This window comes from Canis aureus, chromosome 27, assembly GCF_053574225.1.
Source record: "Canis aureus isolate CA01 chromosome 27, VMU_Caureus_v.1.0, whole genome shotgun sequence".
Taxonomy (NCBI): Eukaryota; Metazoa; Chordata; class Mammalia; order Carnivora; family Canidae; genus Canis; species Canis aureus.
Genome location: NC_135637.1, coordinates 28,033,778 through 28,054,801, shown reverse-complemented (window position 1 = coordinate 28,054,801; position 21,024 = coordinate 28,033,778). Strand labels below are relative to the sequence as shown.

Below are 21,024 nucleotides of genomic sequence, written 5' to 3'. Positions count from 1 at the left end.
GGATCCTCCCACTACAGCCCTGGTTTTAGATAGACTGTATTAGGCAGAATTTCTTGAACTTGAAACCAGAGTCTAGGCTAACATGACCCTCTGACAGGCACTCAGCACTGAGGTACTACTGCTATGGTCACAGATGGCCTGAGATGGGAAAAGCTTCTGAGGCCGAAGCAACTCCTCACTCAGTTCTGAGCCCTCGGGCAGTCTCCCTCCAGATGCAGAAAGCCTTCCTGAGCTGTCTGTGGCGGTGGTGGGCACAGGCCACTGCTTGCCGCTGCCATTCCCGGTGACGTGCTGCTGCCTGCTGATGCCACATGGACCAGGACCTTTGCAGAAGCTGACGCTCTGAATGAAGGATGGCCTGGGGCAGGATGGCAGGAAGAGAACACAATGGGTCAAGTAGCTGGGGGTACAGAAGCCAGGAAGAATCTACAAGCCACAGATAATGACCAAGGCTAAAGAGATGGGCATTGACAGCTGCCCTGGCCCAGAAGCCATATGTAAACTCCACTGACAAAGTCAACAGGAGTCCTGGTCACAGGCAGGACAACCCCTCAGTGTGGGAAGCAGGTCCTGCCCAAGGACAGCCATTTACCATTCTCTCTGCCAAGCGGTTTTCTCGATGCTGAAACATCTTCTGCCACCAAATAGCAAATACTTGCTTCTCCAACGTCTCCCTAAAAAGATAAATAGTAATAATGGGAAACAAAGCACTTAAAATTACTACAAAAAGCAATGAGAAGTTCCAAATAGTTGGATTTTTCCTCTTAAGCTACTAAGAGGTAAGTTGAGATGGGGAGAAAGGAAAGAGAAGGGGAAGGAAAGCAGACAGCAAACAACCCCCCCCCAAACAACCCAGTACTTTCCAAGTTATTTCTGGTGTCAGCCATGGTATGAATAAGACGGACTTTAAGACCCTGGCTCCTCAATTCAGTTCTGCACTGAATTACCAATGGTACTCAACAATCAGTAGTGAAAGCTGGTCTGTGCTGATCAGCCAGGCTGCTGCTACACAAATTTCCTTGGGGGAAGTGGTTAAAGCCAGATGCCAGGTCTCCAGGACTGACTGAGCAGGTCTGAAGCAGGCCCCAGGAAACGGGATTTAAAACAAGTGTTCCATGTGAGGTAGACAGGGGAGACAGATTTGAGAACCCCTGCTCTGTCACCTTTGCTTAGGCCTCCCCACTCAGCATAATGACGTGAAGGCCTACAAAATCAGGTCCACTAGTCAACAGCCACTAGGAGCTGTATGTTAGCAAAACAATGGGACAAAATATATGAGGCAACTGTTTTCAGGCCCTGGAGAAGAGGCAACACAGATTGTCATCCTTAGAGTTGAAAAACAAGGTGAGCCCCCTGGCTGCCCAGTTTTTCTGCCTGAGTTTTCTTCTGAACACCAGGGCCAGATGGACGGAGTCCAAGCAGAGTAGGACAGTCTCGCTGAGTTGAGGCAGAGATTAGAGTTCAAGACTGCAGTGGAAGGTCTGGGCACCTGTGGCCTTCCTGAACCTGGGCAGGTGGAGAACTTGCCCTGCCCCAGAGGCATGCTCACAGACATTTTGCACACACTGCAAGGGCAGTACCCAAAATTCTATGTTGAGTCTGCCCAGTCCACAGGTAAGGCTGTACAGGCAGGCCCCATGAGGCCTAGCAAGGTGGCCTCTTAAGGGCTGATTGCTGGATAGAGATTAGCACAGGGTAGAGAGGCCTGGGAAGATGGAGTTTCAGCCCAGTCTGAATAGAGAGACTTTGCTGAGAACCCCAGAATTCAGAAAGGCAAAGCCTCAGCAATAAGAGCCATGCTTTAACTTTGAAGACAAAAATAAAAAGAGACCCACACATGAGGTGCCTGGGAGAGCATGCAACTCTTGATCTCAGGTTTGTAAGTTCAAGCACCACAATCGGCACAGAGATTAAATTAAATCTTACACACACACACACACACACACACACCCCGCACAAAGAATAGAAACACACTTGATAGAATCAACAGGAATCACCAGAATAAATAGCAACCATTGCCTACCAGAATAAAATGCAAAACCCTTTAAAGGAAAAACTGCTGTCTGGAAAAACAATGACCCAAATGTTGGAATCAGCAAACACTTAAAAAACACTTATTATAAATAAGTTTGTGTACTTAAATGAAGGATGAACAAAATTAGCCGACAAGGAATCTTGGCAGAGAAAGAGAAACTACAAAAAAGAACCAAATGTTTTGGTGGCTCCTCAAAAAGTAAACATAGAATTACCATTTGATTCAGTAATCCAACTTCTAGGTATATAACCAAAAGAATTAAAAGCAGAGACTCAAACAGATGTATGTACACCAATGTTTACAGCAGCATTTTTCTAAAAGGTAGAAACAACTCATGTCCATTAACATACAGATGAACAAACTGTGGTATATCCATACAATGAAATATTATTCAGTAAAAAGGATGAAATTCTGATACATGCTACAACATGAATAAACCTTGAAAACATTATGCTAAGTGAAATAAGCCAAACACAAAAAGTCTAATATTATCCAATTCCACTTATCGGAGATACCCAGAATAGGCAGATTCAGAGACAGAAAGTGGAGTAGAGATTCTCAGGGGCTTGGAATAGATGGAAATGGGAAGTTAGTGTTTAATGGATACAGAATTTGTTTGGGATGATGAAAAAGTGCTGGAAATGCATAGCGATGATGGCTAATATTGCAAATGTACTTAATGCCACTGAATTGTGTACTGAAAAATTACTAAAATGGTAAGTTTTATGTTATGTATAGTTTACCATGATTGAGGGAAAAAAAGAAAATTCTAGAACTGAAAAGTTTCATACCTGAAGGAGAAAAATGATTGGATGAGCCACAAATAAGAAACTGTAGGAAAGAGATCACTGAAGACTTTCTATTGAAAGAGCAATAGAAAGTATCCAACCTGAAAAATGGAGAGAAAAGGAATAAAAAAAAAAACTAAACAGAGCCTCAGTGACCCATGGGACAATATCACCTGGTCTAACATAGAGACTTAGAAAGAAGAGAGAACATAGGGCAGATAAATTAATGAATTAACTAGTTAATTAATTTAGAGTGAGCAAGCACATGTGTGGACCCCAATCTCATGACCTAGGCCTAAATCAACAGTCAGACACTTAACTGATTGAGCTACCCAGGTGCTGCCCCAGGGAAGATAAATTATTGAAAGAAATAATAGTAAAAGACTTTCCAAATTTGGTTGGAGTGGGGGGTGGGAGGGGGAAACACCTCAGATTCAAGAAGCTCGGGCAGCCCCGGTGGCCCAGTGGTTTAGCACCGCCTTCAGCCCAGGGCCTGATCCTGGAGCCCCGGGGTCGAGTCTCACATCGGGCTCCCTGCATGGAGCCTGCTTCTCCCTCTGCCTACGTCTCTGCCTCTCTCTCTGTGTCTCTCATGAATAAATAAATAAAATCTTTAAAAGAAAAAAAAAAAAAAAAGAAGCTCAACTAACCCCAACCAGGATAAACACAAGAATACTACACTTAACCATATCATACTCTAAACTGTTGAAAAATCAAAGATTAATAAAAACATCTTAAAAGCAACAGAAGAGAGATTACATTTCAGGGGAAGAACAATACAAATGATGGGTAACTTTATACCAGAAATAATGGAGGCCAGAAGACAAGGGAAGAATGTCTTTAAAGACTTGGGTGGGGGGCACCTGGGTGGCTTAGTCTATTAAGTGTCTGCCTTTGGTTCAGGTCCTGGGATCAAGCCCTGCATTGGGCTCCCTGCTTAGCAGGGAGTCTGCTTCTCCCTCTCCCTGTGTCCCTCTCCCCTGCTCATGCTCTCAATCTCTCATAAATAAATCTTTAAAAAAAAAAAAGACCCAGGAGTGAGGGGTAGAGAAACTAATTTTTCTATAGCCAGGAAAAGGTCCTTTAAAAATGAGAGCAAGGGATGCTTGGGTGGCTCAGCGGTTGAGAGTCTGCCTTTGGCTCAGGGCGTGATCTCAGAGTCCCGGGATGGAGTCCCACATAGGGCTTTCTGCATGGAGCCTGCTTCTCCCTCTGCCTGTGTCTCTCATGAATAAATAAATAAAATCTTAAAAAATAAATAAAAATAAAAAATAAATAAAAATGAGAGCAAGAGTGAAATAACCATAAACAAACACTAGGATAATTTATCTCCAGCTGACTTACAGACAAAAGTGCTAAAAGATCTTCAGGTTGAAAGGATAAGAGCATACAGATGAAAACTCACATCTACAGGAAGAAACAAAGAATACTAGATATGGAAAATATGTGGGTAAATATAAAAATCATTTTTATTTTTTTAAATTATTTTTTATCTTTTAATTTTTAAAAAAGAATTATTTTTTTAAATTTTTATTTATTTATGATAGTCACAGAGAGATTTTTTTTTTTTTTAACTTTCATTTATTTATGATAGTCACAGAGAGAGAGAGAGAGGCAGAGACACAGGCAGAGGGAGAAGCAGGCTCCATGCACCGGGAGCCTGATGTGGGATTCGATCCCGGGTCTCCAGGATCGCGCCCTGGGCCAAAGGCAGGTGCCAAACCGCTGCGCCACCCAGGGATCCCGATAGTCATAGAGAGAGAGAGAGAGGCAGAGACATAGGCAGAGGGAGAGGCAGGCTCCATGCACCGGGAGCCCTATGTGGGATTTGATCCCAGGTCTCCAGGATTGCGCCCTGGGCCAAAGGCAGGCGCCAAACCGCTGCGCCACCCAGGAATCCCAAGAATTCTGTTTAAAGCAAAAATTACATGGGCGAAATATGTGACAATGAAGCTCATTAAGGATGGAACGGAATTTTACTGTTTTTATGCTCTTCCTTTTAACATAAAGTGGTACAAAAGAACTGAACAGAACTGTAAAAAGTTAACAATGTGTACTTTAACTCCTAGAATAACAATTTAAAAAATACAAAAGGTATAGAGCTAAAAAGTCAATGCAGGAAATAAAACGTAATACTAATAAATTCTAAATGACTATGGCAGAAAAGGAGAAACAGAGAAACAAAAAACAGATGTAGGCTTCAGCCTAACCGCACCAACAATTACATTAAATATAAATGAATCACACACTCTAATTAAAAAGCAGAGATTGTCAGGGATGCCTAGGTGGTACAGTTGAGTGTCTGACTCGGGGTCATGGGATTGGGGTCTGCATTGGGCTCCACACTTGGTGTGGAGACTGCACGGGAGACTCTCTCCTCTTTATTCACCCTCCCATGCTCCCTCACTCACCCACTTTCTCTCAAGTAAATAAATAAATCTTTTTAGGGATCCCTGGGTGGTTCAGTGGTTTGGCGCCTGCCTTTGGCCCAGGGCATGATCCTGGAGTCCCGGGATCGAGTCCCACGTTAGGCTCCCTGCATGGAGTCTGCTTCTCCCTCTGCCTGTGTCTCTGCCTCTTTCTCTCTCTGTCTCTCATGAATAAATAAATAAAATCTTAAAAAAAATAAATAAATCTTTTTAAAAATAGCAGAGATTGTGACTACATAAAAAATTAAGACACAACTATATGCTGTTTACAGGAGACAAGCTTATTAAATATGAAGACAGAGTGGGAAAGGTAAACCACATAAACTGTAAATACAAAAAAAGCTAGTGAGGATATTTTACTATAAATCAAAGCAAACTTAGAGAAAAGAAATATAACAAAAATAAAAAGATTCATTTCAAAATGATAAAAGGGAAAATTCATGAGGAAAATGTAACTATCCCAACTGTATATGGACCAAATAACAGCGTCTAAACACATGAAGTAAAACTGACAGTATTACCAGGAAAAATAGATAAATCCATAATCATAGCTAGCAAATTTTAACATTTTTCTCTAATAATTGATAGAACAAGTAGACAAATAACTTGTAAGGATACAGAAAATTTGAAGATGACTACCAACTTGTCTTAACAGACATTTATAGAACTTCACACCCAGCTAATATAGTATGAACATTCTTTTAAAGTGCACATAGGAAAAAATAAAGTGCACATAGAAGGTTCACCAAAACAGACCACATATATTAACTACAAAACATGTCAATATATTTCTAAAACTGAAATTACATAAGGTATGTTTTCTAGTCACAATGGAATTAAATTAAAAACAATAATGTATCAAGGAAATTCCTATTTTTTTAAAAAAGATTTTACTTATTTATTCATGAGAGACACAGAGGGGTTGGGGCACAAATACAGGCAGAGGGAGAAGCAGGTCCCATGCAGGGAGCCTCACGTGGGACTCAATCCCGGGTCTCCAGGATCACACCCTGGGCTGAAGGCGACGCTAAACTGCTGAGCCACCTGGGCTGCCGTGGAAATTCCTATTTGAACACTAAATAACATATTTCTAAATAAACCATAGGTCAAGGAAGAAGTTACAAGGGAAATTAGAATATATTTTTAGTTGATGATAAAAACACAGAATTCAGAATTTGTGGGATAAAGCTAAAGCAGAGGGAAACCTTACAGCTTAAAATTTTCTCAAAAAGAAAGATTTAAAATTGAAAAGTTACCCCCAACAAAAAAAGAATAGGTGGGTGCACCTAGTTGGAGGAGAATGCAACTCTTGATCTCAGGGTTGTGAGTTCAAGCCCCACACTGGGTGTAAAGATTGTTTTAAAAAACTAAAAAAAAGGGGAGGGTGATTTGTGCTCCTATCTTAAGAAGGTTAAAAAGGAAAAAGAAGGCAAATTAAATCCAAAGTAAGTAGAAAAAAAAAAGTAGAAAGAGATACAAAAGAAAAAGTGGAATCAATATAAGAAAAATATATAATAAGAAAATTAGCAAAGCAAAAGTTTTTTAAAAAAGCAAAATCCTGATAATTTGTAGCAATACTGATCAAGAAAAAAAGAGAAAAAAATACAAATTACCCAAATCAGGAATGCACAAGGTAGTATCATCAGAGATTCTAGACATTATTAGAGGGCAGCCCCGGTGGCGCAGCGGTTTGGCGCCGCCTGCAGCCTGGGGACCTGGGATCGAGTCCCACATCGGGCTCCCTGTGTGGAGCCTGCTTCTCCCTCTGTCTGTGTCTCTGCCCCTCTCTCTCTGTGTCTATGAATAAATAAATAAAATATTTTTTAAAAAGACATTATTAGAATAATAAGGCAGTTTTGAACAGTTTTATGCCAATATATTTGATACCTTGAAGAGAATGAAAAATTCCTTGAGAAACAGCATACCAAAACTGACATGGAAAGAAACTCTTGGTAGCTCTATATCTATTTTCAAAATTAAATCTGTAATCAAAAACATTTCCATAAAAGAAACTCTAGGTCCAGATAATTTCATTAGCAAATTCCATAAAAAATTTAAAGAAATAACAAAGACACACATTACAAGAAAACTACAGACCAATATCCCTCATGAAAGTACATGTATAATTTTTTAATAAAGCATTAACAGAACAAAATCAACAACACGTGAAAAAGATAATATCATGGCCAAGTGGGGTTTATCTCAGGAATACAGGGTTGATTGAACATGTGAAATCAGGAAAACCATATCATCATCTCAATAAATGCAGAAAAAGCATCTGGCAAAATTTAACCACCCTTCATAATAAAAACTCTCAATAAACTATGAATAGAAGGGAACATTCTCAATCTAATAAAGGGTATCTATAAAAATACTCAATGGTAAAATACTGACTGCTTTTGTTTTCCCCTAAGATTGGAAAAAAGACAAGTATGTGTCCTCCCATTACTTCTATTCAATACTGTATTGGAGATGTTAGCTAATGCAGTAAAGACAAAAAAAGCATACAGACTGGAAAGGATAAAGTAAGCTGTCCTTATTTGCATATGGCATGATTATGCAGAAAAGCCTATGTAATTAAAAAAAAAAAGACAGACTCAAACCGGAAAGCAAATTTAGAAAGGTCATAGAACAGAAAGTTTCAGTTGTATTTCTATATACTAGGAAAACAGTTGGAAAATGAATTTAAAAATAATTCTATTCACAATAGCATCAAACAAATAAGGTATTTAGGAATAAAACCCCCAAATCACTAATCGTAAGAGAAAAATATTGATGAACTGGACTGTAACAAAATTGAACATTTCTGCTCATCAAAAATACTCTTATTTATATATATATACATGTATACATTATATATATATGTGTATATATATAACCAATATATACATCCACACCCTGTGATCATTTCAACATATATATATAGAACATACATATATATATAAAAACCACTTTGCTCTCAATAGAAAAAGAATACCTGAGAAAATGGAAATGCAAGCTACATTACTGGAAGAAAATATTTTTCTTTTTTTTATGATTTATTTATGTATTTATTTGAGAGAGAGAGACACACACAGAGTGTGCAAGCATGGTGGAGAGGGAGAGATTATCTCAAGCCGGCTCCCCGGTGAGCACGGAGTCAGAGACAGGGCTCTGAGATCTCACAATCCTGAGATCATGACCTGAGCGAAACCAAGAGTCAGATGCTTATCTGACTGAGCCAACCAGGCGCCCCTGGAAGAAAATATTTTCAATACAAGAATATAGAAAGAACTTTGAGAAATCAATAATTTAAAAAAAGACTCCTGAAACCAATTTTTTTTTAAAAGCTAAGGGGAGGGGGATCCCTGGGTGGCTCAGCGGTTTAGCGCCTGCCTTTGGCCTAGGGCACGATCCTGGAGTCCTGGGATCAAGTCCCACATCAGGCTTCCTGCATGGAGCCTGCTTCTCCCTCTGCCTGTGTCTCTGCCTCTTTCTCCCTCTATGTCTATCATGAATAAATAAATAAAATCTTTAAAAAAAAAAAAAAAAAAAAAGCTAAGGGGAGGGAAGCCCTGGTGGCTCAGCGGTTTAGTGCTGCCTTCAGCCCAGGGTGTGATCCTGGAGATCCAGGATCGAGTCCCACATTGGGCTCCCTGCATGAAGCCTGCTTCTCCCTCTGCCTGTGTCTCTGCCTCTCTCTCTCTCTGACTCTCATGAATAAATAAATAAAATCTTTTAAAAATAAATAAATAAAAGCTAAGGGGAAAGAACTAAATAGATACTTCGCAAAAGAAGATACACAAATGGTCGATAAGCACATGATAAAGGTTGAATCAGTCAAAATCTGCCTGGAATTCAAAGAAAGAAAATTAGCTCAGACTATTTTACTCAGAAAGAGCAGCCCAACCATTAATCAGATCAGAACAGACACCGATAAGGCCAGCTACAAGGAAACATGGTTTCTCCCAAGGCTAGGCAGCAGTTGTCAAATGCCACTCAAAAGGGCCTCTTTTGAGTGGTTACTGCTTCCTTACCAAGGATGCCCCAGACAAACTTTGTTGTTTCCACTTATTCCTAAGGGCACACATAACAGTATTCCCTAGTGAACCACATTTCTCATCCCTCCCAATTTTGCCTCAGGAATAGTGACCAATCCAAAATCAACCTCTGTTTCTCTTTCCTCTCTTCAGAATCCTGTAGTGGAAACTCAAAACTTACAAATTCCTTTCCCTCAGGAGGAGCACCATCCCAGAATTTCTGTGTAATTCCCTCCTTCAAGGCAATCAGTCTGACTTGGTAAAATGACAGGATTTTGATACCGGCTGGTTAGGCCTTAAAAAGATGCTCAGCATTATTAGTTAGCAGGGAAGTAACACAGTACTCCATATCCACCAGAATGGTTCAATTAAAAAGACTGTCAAAACCACAGGATCTGGGATCCCTGCGTGGCGCAGCGGTTTGGCGCCTGCCTTTGGCCCAGGGCGCGATCCTGGAGACCCAGGATCGAGTCCCACATCGGGCTCCCGGTGCATGGAGCCTGCCTCTCTCTCTGCCTATGTCTCTGCCTCTCTCTCTCTCTCTGTGTGTGTGACTATCATAAATAAATAAAAAATTAAAAAAAAAAAAACCCACAGGATCGGTTGTATTTCTGTTGATGAGGATGTGAACAACTAGAATTCTATCTGCTGGTGGGTGTATGATGATGTGACCCCCTGTAAGATGAAGCATATCTCCACCCTGTGAACCCGAATCAGCTTCTAGGTATCCGTCCAAGAGAAATGAAAACATAATCCACTTAAATGTTCATAGGAGATTTATTCACAATGGCCTCAAACTGGAAACTATTTATATGTTAAAATGGATCAAAACATTTTTTTTAATTTTTATTTATTTTTTTAAAGATTTTATTTATTTATTCATGAAAGACAGAGAGAGAGAGAGAGAGAGGCAGAGACCCAGGCAGAGGGAGAAGCAGGCTCCATGAAGGAAGCTGGACCCCAGGATCCCAGGATCACGCCCTGAGCTGAAGGCAGACGCTCAACCGCTGAGTCACCCAGGTGTCCCCATTGTTTTATATTCATACAATACCACTCAGCAAAGAAGAGACTGAACTACTACCTGACAATATGGCTCAATCTCCAAAACATTACGCCGAACTTTAAAAGAAGTCAGATACAACAGAACTACTGTGTGATCCCATTATTTAAAGTTCAAAAATATGCAAAATTAACCTGGGATGATAGAAATCAGAACAGTAGTTACCTATAGGGGGTGGCATGGGAACGGACTAGAAGGGGGCATGAGGGAGCTTTCTGGGGTGATGGAAATGTCCTATACCTCGACTGGGCTATTGATTATCCAGGTATACCATTTGTGAAAACTCATCAAACTGTTTACTTAACATCTGTGCCTTTCACTATGAATTCTAGTTCAATTAAAAAAACAAACCAGTCCTGTCTCATTCTCAGTATACTATTTCACTGGTAGGTGAAGTAACTACCATTTTTCGTTAATCTCACTATTAAATTCTGTCCATATTACTAAAATATTAAACAAATACCCTAAGAATTACAGAAAGATAGAACATACACATTTTGGGGGAACTTTGATTTGCTAAACTTCAAACCCAACCTATTAATATTCATTTACCAGGAGAGTCACAAATCAATTCTAGGGGTTAGAGGGGGGAGGAGAGGGGAAGGCTGACATTTTGAGCTGGCATTCTGCTTGCAGTCCACATGGATCATCTCACTTACCTTTCATGACAACCCTATGAAATAGGACTACTGTCAACTCATCTCCATTCTACATTTGAGGAAACAGGCTCAGGGAGACTGAGTAGCTTGCCCAGCGTTACAGAGCTGGCAGGCAGGTAGAGCAAGGGTCTGAACTCAGGCCTCTCCAGTTTCCAAGCTAGGCTCTCCATTACTCTGCTCCCTTGTGAGCAGGAAGGCAGGAACCTAAAAAACTAAGTTTTCTAAAAAGATCCAACTAAACCAAAACCAGGTAAAATCCAAATCAGGCCTCGGTAACCCTTCAAGCCTCCTGGCTATTCCCCATCTCCAATTCACCCTTCACCCTTTGTCTCAGGAATGCTTCCCAACAAAAATCCTTTTGGAAACTCCTCTTGGTTGTTTTGAAAGTACCCTCAACCTTTGAAAATCCCTATGGCATGCCAAAATACAAAAGAAGTAACAGAACCAATCATGACTTTGTCTGTAAAAGAAACAAAGGAGAGTGTGTGTTAAGTAGTAAAGCCACTTTTCAAACAGAATCTTATACCAGGCCTCATACAGGAAGCAGGGAAAGGTGAAGTCATTCTCTCTGCAGAAAGGGCAGAGGTGAAGGCTATCCCCTTGCCAGCCTCCAATTCCCCAAGACTGCCTCCTACAAACTTCTTGGACTTTGTGTGAAGGACTCCTAAAGTTCTGGCTGAACCTCTCAGACTAGCATTCAGACTCCTTCAAAGTCAAGATCACTGCAACTTCTCCCAGCGTCCCTCCCATATCTCGTCTCTCTGTCCTAAATTGACAGGACACTGTTCTCAGGGCAATTTCCAAAACCATCACTTTACTAGTTATACATACCTGCTCAAACATCTATCTGTTACCTTTTTCTGGGGTTAGGCAATCCCCTCAGTCTGGCCCTTGTCATCCTGCACACTCTTCCCATCCATCCTCAGCCCCCAGTTCACAGCATGCCTCTCCCAGGGACTTCCCTCAACACTAGCTCTGAGCTCTAGAACTCAGGGCTGACAAACTGGGGACACACATCTATTCTCTGGCACTGTTCTTCAACTGTTTCTTGTGTATCATTCTTACTTCCTCACAAAGAAAGTTTCTACAAAGTCATCAAAAAGATCTTCCTTTTGATCTAGCAGAAAGTCCCTGGAGTCAAGGAGATGTGAATTTAAACTCTTGGCTCTGCCACTTATTGCTTGTTTCACATGGGGAGTCATCAGTCATTTTGAGCCTGTTCTCTCAGCACTGCTGTGAGAAAGAAATTATTAATGAAGGTGATGTCGTCCTAGGCGAATAAGCTTATATATTTGTTTCCTTTCTCCCATCACACCATACCCACCACAGTAGCAGACATAGAGTCAGCAATTATAATTTCTTTGTTACATTTTGCTAACCTGTGGCAAGGACCCGCTATGGGCAAGTTTGCCTCTGTGGGAGCTAAAAAGACATAGCTCTGCTCCTTGCCCGTATTAATTTCGTTGATGACTGTATCTCAAGACTTCAAAAAGCTAGGTTTAGTAGAACAGGAAGCAAACATTTCAGGGAAATCACACTCAAGAATGCCTGCCAAGGTCTAACCACGTTCTGATCCAGAAAGCTAATGGGCAGCTTTAATGGAGCTCACACTGGCTTGCAATGAGGATGGGGCATAAAACTCAGGCTGTTTTGAAAGCACTTGCAATAACGATGAGCAAAAGCTTTCCCAGGGGAAATACTGGCTGGTTTTTCCTGCTAGATGAAATCAGTGGGCCCACCTAATTGAAAAACCAGGAAGAACCAGGGCCTAGGGGGCTGGGAGGCTAAAAAAAACCACCACAAATGGCCACGTGGGCAGCAAAACCAGCCCTAAGAAGCCAGCACAGGCAGGAGCATACCGCATACCTGTGAAAGCGTGCTGCTCTTGCATTGAGAACACTTTCCTGCTGGTGCCATCGCCAGAATCTTCTCCATGTGTTGAAGGCCGCAGGCAGGGCTCTCTGTTGGAAGTGACTGTCTGCTCTGGACCGCAGCCGCTACAGTAACAACAAATGACCTTTATTTGTACTTTACGTTATTTAAAAAATGACCTTTCAGGGTCACACTCTGACAGACGGTTGCTTTCTATACAAAATTGAGAAAAAGATTAAAATCATTATTTTTACTTTGTCAACATGACAGGTGAAAAATGAAATACAATAGGGAAAAAATTTTTACTTTAATTAAAATAGGTTAAGCATCTCTTCATGTGTGTGCACGCATGTGTATGTACATGTATCTAAACGTTTTGTCCTATGTAGTGAATGTTCATACCCATTGCCTGTTTTACTGACTGCCAGTATTTATTTACTTATTTTTAAAGATTTTATTTATTTATTCACGAGAGACACAGAGAGAGGCAGAGACATAGACAGAGGGAGAAGCAGGCTCCCTATAGGGAGCCTGATGCAGGACTTGATCCCAGGACCCCGGGATCACAACCCAAGCCAAAGGCAGATGCTCAACCACTCAGCCACACAGGCATCCCATGACTGCCAGTATTTAACTCAGTCATATACATGGGCTTTTTGAACCTTAAGAAATGTATCAGTCCTTTGTCACATGTGTTACCAACATTGTTCCCACCCCGCAATACATCTTTTGATTTTATTATGTTTCTTTATTTTTTTAAGATTTTATTTATTTATTCATGATGGACACAGAGAGAGAGAGAGAGAGAGAGAGAGAGAGACATAGGTAGAGGAAGAAGCAGGCTCCCTGTGGGGAGACCGATGTGGGACTCGATCCCGGAACTCTGGGATCACACTCTGAGCTAAAGGCAGATGCTCAACTGCTGAGGGGATGAGATGTCAACACCCAGGCGTTCCTGTGATGTTTATTTGTAATAAAGATTCTGTAAATTTTTATGTGATTATGAAAGGCTACTACTATTTCACTGATTATCAGTAGGAAGACCAACAACTGACATAAAAATATATGTACACCTCCATGATCCAAAACTGTGTGTGTGTGGGGGAATAAAAGCATATACATATGTGTGGGGCTTTTTATTTTATTTTTTGTTTAAGATTTTATTATTTATTCATGAGACACACACACATACACAGAGAGAGAGAGGCGCAAAGACACAGGCAGAGAGAGAAGCAGGCTCCATGCAGGGAGCCCGACATGGGACTCCATCCTGGGTCTCCAGGATCAGGCCCTGGGCTGAAGGTAGCACTAAACCGCTGAGCCACCTGGGCTGCCCTGTGTGGGGCTTTTTAAAACAGGACCTCCAATTCTTTGGATTTCCTCCTTCACTAAGAAGTCCCCTTGAATCTGGGCGGGACAGTGACTGTTTTGACTAACAGAATGGTGAAAGTAACCATGTGATTTCTGAGGCTAGGTCTTTATAAAAGCCATACAGGGTGGCCCGGGCGACCTTCAGCCCAGGGTCTGATCCTGGAGACCCAGGATCGAGTCTCACATCGGGCTCCTTGCATGGGGCCTGCATTTCCCTCTGCTTGGGTCTCTGCCTCTCTGTGTGTGTCTCCCATGAATAAATAAATAAAATCTTAAAAAAAAAAAAAAAAAAAAGCCATACAGCTTGTGTCTTGTTCACTGTGACACTTTTGGAGTGAGCAACAACATAGGAAGTCTGACTACCCTCAGGCCACCATGCTGTGAGGCAATTCAAGCCTCTTAGAAAAGCCCAATGTAGGTTCTCCGGTTAACAGTCCCAGATGAGCCCAGTCTTCCAGTTATTCCAGCCCAGGAACCAGCCATGTGAGTGAAGAAACTTCCTAGAGTATCCTAATGCCTTGCCATTAGAACTAGCTGAGCCCCCTGTAATCATGGAGAAGAGACCTGACATCTTTGCTATGTCTTGTTTCAATTTTTGACTCACAGAACCCATAGGTACAACAACATGGTTGTTCTCTTAAGCCACTGAGTTTAGGGTGATTTTTCACATGGAAACAGAAAACTGAACAGTGAGCGTGTGTGTGTGTGTGTGTGTGTGTGTGAATATAAGGTACACATTCTCCCACGCACACAGAGGGAAAAAGATACCAAATTTACTCACCAAATGTTATTTTAAGATTATGGGTATTTTCATTTTTTTCTTTTATCTCTTCCTACACTTCTCAAATTATAATGTCTATATATTGCTTTAGGGCATTTACATTTTCAAATGTAAATAAAAGTAGAAGCAACAGTTTAATGAATCCCCATGAACTTACCATCCAGTTTCAACAATTAGCAAACATTTTGCCATTCTTTAAGTATTGCTTTTTAAAAAGAAACTCACAATAAGTAATATTTTTCTTTTCCTGAAATAGAAAGAATTGATGTTCTTTTTAAAGAACTTGATGTTCTCTGATGTCATCTCCTTAGATGACATTCAGATTGTTAGCTAAAGATTTGAAAAAAACAACAGCAACTAAGCAGGACTCTTACTATTTTTCAGATCTTCTATATCATACAGGCCATGCAAAAGCAGTGTGCAGAGATAAGAACACTGACCCTTGACCTTCCACCAATGCTGGGTCCCCATGTCAAGGGGCTCTTTTTCTAGGAGGAAAATAAAAGACTCTCTGCTTCTTTTCTACCTTGAATAAACACAACCTTTCGACCCTGGCACTCAGTTTTTTTCTAAAAGGTCTCTATCTTTGGTTGAGCGTACATTAAATGAGCTTAAAAGACCAAGTGGCAACGTCCTTTCAGAAACAGCCACATAATCCAAAGGAATGTCAAAGAATGCAGCAATTCTAAGAATTTTCCAGGTGGAGAAGGCAAACCATGCCCTGGGCTGGCATCATGCAAACACCAAGAACTGAGATGATCCTTAGGGAAAACTCTGAAGCAACCCGTGGCAGTCCGTTTGTTCACTTGTTTGTTCATTCATTCATTAAAATATCAGTTGGCATCTACCCTCGGTTAACACTCTGCTAAAGGAGAAGAAAGACACATGTTCTACCCTCAAGTAGCTCACAGGCTGGCAGGGAAACAAGCCAGGAAACACCTAGGCCAAGAACAAGCTGACAAAGCCACACAGGAGACAGGGTCTGAGGACGAAGTAACATCTGAGCCTGAGCTGAAAGGGTCGGAGGGACACAGACTGCAAATACAATGAGAAGTGCAGTTAGGGAAGAACCGGCCACTTAACTGGCCAGAGTACAGTTGTGAAGGAACAAAGAGGCTGGTAACAGGAAAGTGTGGAGAAATCCAGGGACCAGCTCCCAAAGGAGTTTATAGACCCTGCTAGAAAATTCAGATTCTCTCCCAATATTAGGAGGGAGCAGCCAAATTCTTTAGATTCACCTGTTAGACTCTAGCGGCAAATGGAGGTGAGGGTGGAGGGAGCAGTAGGAAATAACTGGCAGGAGTTTGCTTTGTGTCTCCCGTCTCACCAAGGATGGCCAAAACAAGGCATGGGTAGCACACTAACCACTGCAATGCCCATGTGCACACTATGGGTGGAACAAAATTCCTCTAAGCCTAAATGTGGCCTTGAAACCCTTCCTGGTTCACCACTCAAACAGCTGCCACCATCATTAGAGCTGGCCTGCCAGATCACATGTATTTGCCACCCTGGTGCTAAAATACAAGACCTGTGGGAGCAGGAAGTCTATCTGCTTTTTATCACAACTGTACAATCAGTGCTTAGCACAGTGTCTGAGGCACAGTGTCTGCTCAATGAGTCTTTTTTTTTTTAAGATTTTATTTATTTATTCATGAGAAACACAGAGAGAGAGAGAGACAGACAGACAGAGGCAGAGGGAGAAGCAGGCTCCATGCAGGGAGCCCGATGTAGGACTCGATCCCAGGACTCCAGGATCACGTCCTGGGCCAAAGGCAGACGCTCCACCACTGAGCCACCCAGGCGTCCCTCAATGAGTCTTTTTTTTTTTTTTTCAATGAGTCTTTTTTAATGGAACTGAATCCAGGGCACATGGCTGGTGGCTGGTTCAGCCAGAAGAACATGCGACTCTTCAGGGTCGTTGAGTTTGAGCCCCATGTCAGGTGTAGAGATTACTTAAATAAATAAAACTTAAAAAAAAAATGGAATTGAATCCTTTCTCAATCTGCCTTTACTAATTCACCAGACTGTTCCCCATGTCCTCCCACCTGCTGTGGGTACCTGTCTCACTGTTCAGTGTGAGAACATGGCACTTATGTTCTGTACTTTTCTCAGTATTTCCTGATGGCTGGCTAACTAATATAGTACGTGAGTAATGATGTGAATGGAATGGCTAGTAAGAGCTCATCATTCTCAGAAAGCACCTGCGTTTTCACAGCAGATGAAGGAATGGGGCTTATGCAGACTTTCTGATATCACTAAAGGGATCTGGGGAAATACTTTAGAGCTTTTCACAGCAGCCTCTCTTCCAAATTAGACTACCACGACCTCTTAGCATAGGTCTTTTCCGAGAATCTCTCCAGAACAAATGGGTCCAAGAATGTCAGCCTGTGGAGCCACCTGCTATGAATTACTTACCTGCTTGTACCGCCTCTTCTGAGTATACTGTAACCATGATTTGATACACTTGCGTAGCAATGTCATTCTGAAATCAAACACATAACACATACTGCCTGTTGTACTTTCAGGTTTAGAGTTTTTAAAATGTTTGTTTTTAAGGCCAGAAAATCTGAGTGCAGTTACATCTTCAGCGTTAAAGGCACCTCACTGGTTTTACTCTAGGAAACAGGGAAGTAAGAACCTATTATTCAATGCAAAATCTGTCAGCCCCTATTTGGAGCTATGGCCTGCCCCAAATTTTGACAACTCTCTTATAAACCTAATTAGACCACCAAGCACCATGTCTCTGGAACTTAATTAAGGTAGTATGTATAAAATCTTCTAACTATCCTGAACTTGCTGGTTTTATGACGAAACTCTGAGCCTTGTGTGGGACCACCTGGGTCTGTGACAAGCTCCTTTCTAATAGTGATATGAGAGTGAGAACCACATTCAGTTCTGTAAACCAGGATTTAGAATAATGATAGACCCTGATAACTCCAAATTTAATTAAATATTGAGATTTTCACTGACTCGTTAAAAAAAGGACTCCAAAATGGGACCTATAACTATGTAAATTAAATTGATATCATTAGGTGGGAGGAGGGTATATTGAACATTTCTGGCAGCAATAAAGTGAAGAGTGGTTACCTCTGAAGAATAAGCCTAAGTGATCAGCGGGAGGGATCCAGGCAACTTTTATTTTTCACTTTATATCTACTTTCCTATACATTGAGTTTTCCTCATAGACATGTGGTGCTTTTATTTGCAATTCAGGAGACTCTACACTCTTCAAGACCAAGCCATAAATACCCAACCTGCCTGAGACTTCTTTTTGACACTATCGATGCTTGAATTCTAAGATGTGAACATCACTAAAGCCTAAAGGATTGAGGCAGGGGACCAGCGGGCACATACTTCAAACTATGGTGACCAAGAACCAGTACAATCATCTTTATTTGATCTCTCATCTGATCAGCCAAAAGGAAAACATAAGCTTAGGAACCACTGGTTTATAGCGGGACCTTTTTGAATCTGCCTAGTAATGAGTGGAAGGGTAAGTGCTCTTTCCTAGAGAACAGTGACTAAATCCCTGGAGAGCCTAAGGAGAAGGCCAAGGTCCCTACCTGCAGTGGGCCCAGGCAGCACACAGTGAGGGAAGCTGCTCTCTCTCTTCCCTCTGCTCAATCCGAGACTGCCAGAGGTTCCAGAACCTGTGTAGTAGCTGAAGCAAGACAGAAAAGAAATAGAAGTTTAAGGCAGAAGGTAAAATGCTCTCTTAACCTATTAACAAATCCTTACTATCAAGAGACTATAAGACTCCTCAAAGGTGGAATTATACAATTTGGAATACTCAACGTATAACAGGCTTACAAAATAGTTATGGCTAAGCTATACAGAGCTATTCTAGGCCAATATAAAAAGCAAAAAGATAGATTTTACAGTCTCTGGGAATCAGAATGAAGCTGTTCCTAATCTGGACCTCACAGAAAACAATACCATTTTGAGAGTTAAAATTGATCTTATCACAAATTACTGCTCTGTGACGTAATCTTGCAAAAAAAAAAAAAGTGTTTAACTTCAATCTAATCATGCCCTTAGATCAAAACTCTAATTTATAAGAGCAACATTTAAAAAAAGGAAAGTCAAATGTCATTAAATGGAAACAGATACATCGAGAATATGGAATATTGTATGAGGCCAAATAGTTGGCCTTCCTTTTCCAAAAATCAGTGTTATTGAAAAAAAAAAAAGTATATAGTAAACTAGAAGTCAGTCAGTCACAAAAGGGCATGTACTGTAAATATGAAGTCCCAAGAGTAGTCAAATTCATAGAGCTAGAAAGGAGAAAGGTGGTTGCCAGCTGCTGGAGGTGGGGGAAAGGAGGAGAATGGGAAGTTTAATGTTTAATGGGGACAGAATTTCAGTTTTGCAAGATGAAACGAGTCCTGGAGAAGGATGATGGTGAGGATTGCATAATGTGAATGTGCTTCATGTCACTAAACTGTACTCTTAACTATGGTTAAGATGATAAATTTTGTTATATGTATTTTACCACAATTAAAAAATAAATGTGTTAAACAAAAGAAGGGTGGAGTGGAACTGTTATTAAGAGCCTTACAAGACATAACCAAATACAGTAAGAAAACAAGGCCTCGAATCCTGGTTTGAAAAGGAACAGCTATAAAGACCTTTTGGGGACAACTGTGAAAATTTGAATATGGGCTGGGTATTGGATAAAATTAGGGAATGAGGGTTCATTTTGTTAGGGATGATAATGATATTTTGGTTATGAAGGAAAATGTTATTTTTGGGCAATGCAAGCCAGAATGTTTAGGTGTAATGTGTCACGATGTCTGTAATTTACTTTGAAACGATTCAGCAAAAAAAGTAAATATTAACAACTGGCTAATATTTGGATTTAGATGGTAAGTATACAGATGTTTATTAGACTGTTCTTTATATTTTTCTGTATGTTTGAACATTTTCATACTGAAAAACAAAAAAACACCCATACTCCTATACCCAGAAACATGATCTGTAAGTAGAGATAGAATGTTTGTTGCCCTCAGGTAAACCAACCACTGAAGACAACAGATGTACAGTGCAAACACAATCGAAGCCGCCTGGAATGCAAGACTCAAAGTGTATTCCCTAGGTCAGGGTTGGAATCCACAGTCCTTGACCTCTGAGTCAACTATCAAGTTTCTTCACAAACAGATAAAAAAACAGGATTAAACTAGTTAAAACCAAGAGTTACTCTGTCAGCTGGTATGGCTAACTAGAGAAAATGGACAGTAAGGTTTGGGCATCTAAAAGATCTGGACAGCAAAAAATAAATAAATAAATAAATAAATAAATAAATAAATAAATAAATAAATAAATAAAATAAAAGATCTGGATAAATCTCAAGGCACAAGCACAAAGGTTAAAAGAAATGACAAAGGCCATCAGAGGTCCCTTCATACAGATGGCCCTCACCGTGATGTCACGTTGCTGGTGAGCGAGATTCCTTCTTATTTGCTGGAGATGAGCATGGGTCACATTTTCTTTTAGGGCTCGAAAACAGAAATGCTGTGAACAGAAGGAGGGAACAACCAGCTAACAAATTAGCAGTGTCTGTACAAGGAAGAGCAGTGCCCAAGTCTAGCAGTAAGGGGCCTGGTCATGAATGTTCACAGCTGCTCCCGTGTCCTGGAGTGTTTCTCTGCTTTCAGATTCAGCTGGGAGCCAGACGCAAGCCAGTAGGCACTTAATAAGTAGCCGACGAACTGCTCCCCGCTATGCACTGATATTGCCCAGGAACAAACACACCCTTGCCTTTGACCAGGAGAGATCCTCGTGGCCCAGATGGGAACACTATGGACAAAGGTTATTAAAAACATTAACTTTGCCTCTCAGAGATAGAGACTTCTAACTTATGGTGGTTTGTCTGTTTTCTTTTTTAAGCCATGTTGTGGGGTGGGGGGCAGTCAATGTGCACACTTCTACAATTCCAAATGCAGTTTTGCAAGAGTAGACTAGAAGGAAGAGAAGGAAGCCTTGGTGAGTAGGGGAGTTGGGGTAGTGGCAA

General features: G+C 41.0%; 1 protein-coding gene across 8 annotated transcripts in view; it reads right to left on the bottom strand.

Annotated features, from left to right (window-relative positions):
- The window catches only part of SFI1 (SFI1 centrin binding protein), a 98,868-nt gene that overhangs the window by 12,125 nt on the left and 65,719 nt on the right, over window positions 1-21,024 (bottom strand). For all 8 annotated transcript variants that reach the window (XM_077874387.1, XM_077874388.1, XM_077874386.1 and 5 more), the window contains 6 exons: window positions 20,433-20,525; window positions 18,578-18,675; window positions 17,430-17,496; window positions 12,857-12,987; window positions 593-674; window positions 180-358 (listed from right to left, as the gene is read on the bottom strand). In XM_077874387.1, the coding sequence (XP_077730513.1) occupies window positions 180-358; window positions 593-674; window positions 12,857-12,987; window positions 17,430-17,496; window positions 18,578-18,675; window positions 20,433-20,525 (650 nt within the window). The remainder of the gene's footprint in view (window positions 1-179; window positions 359-592; window positions 675-12,856; window positions 12,988-17,429; window positions 17,497-18,577; window positions 18,676-20,432; window positions 20,526-21,024) is intronic.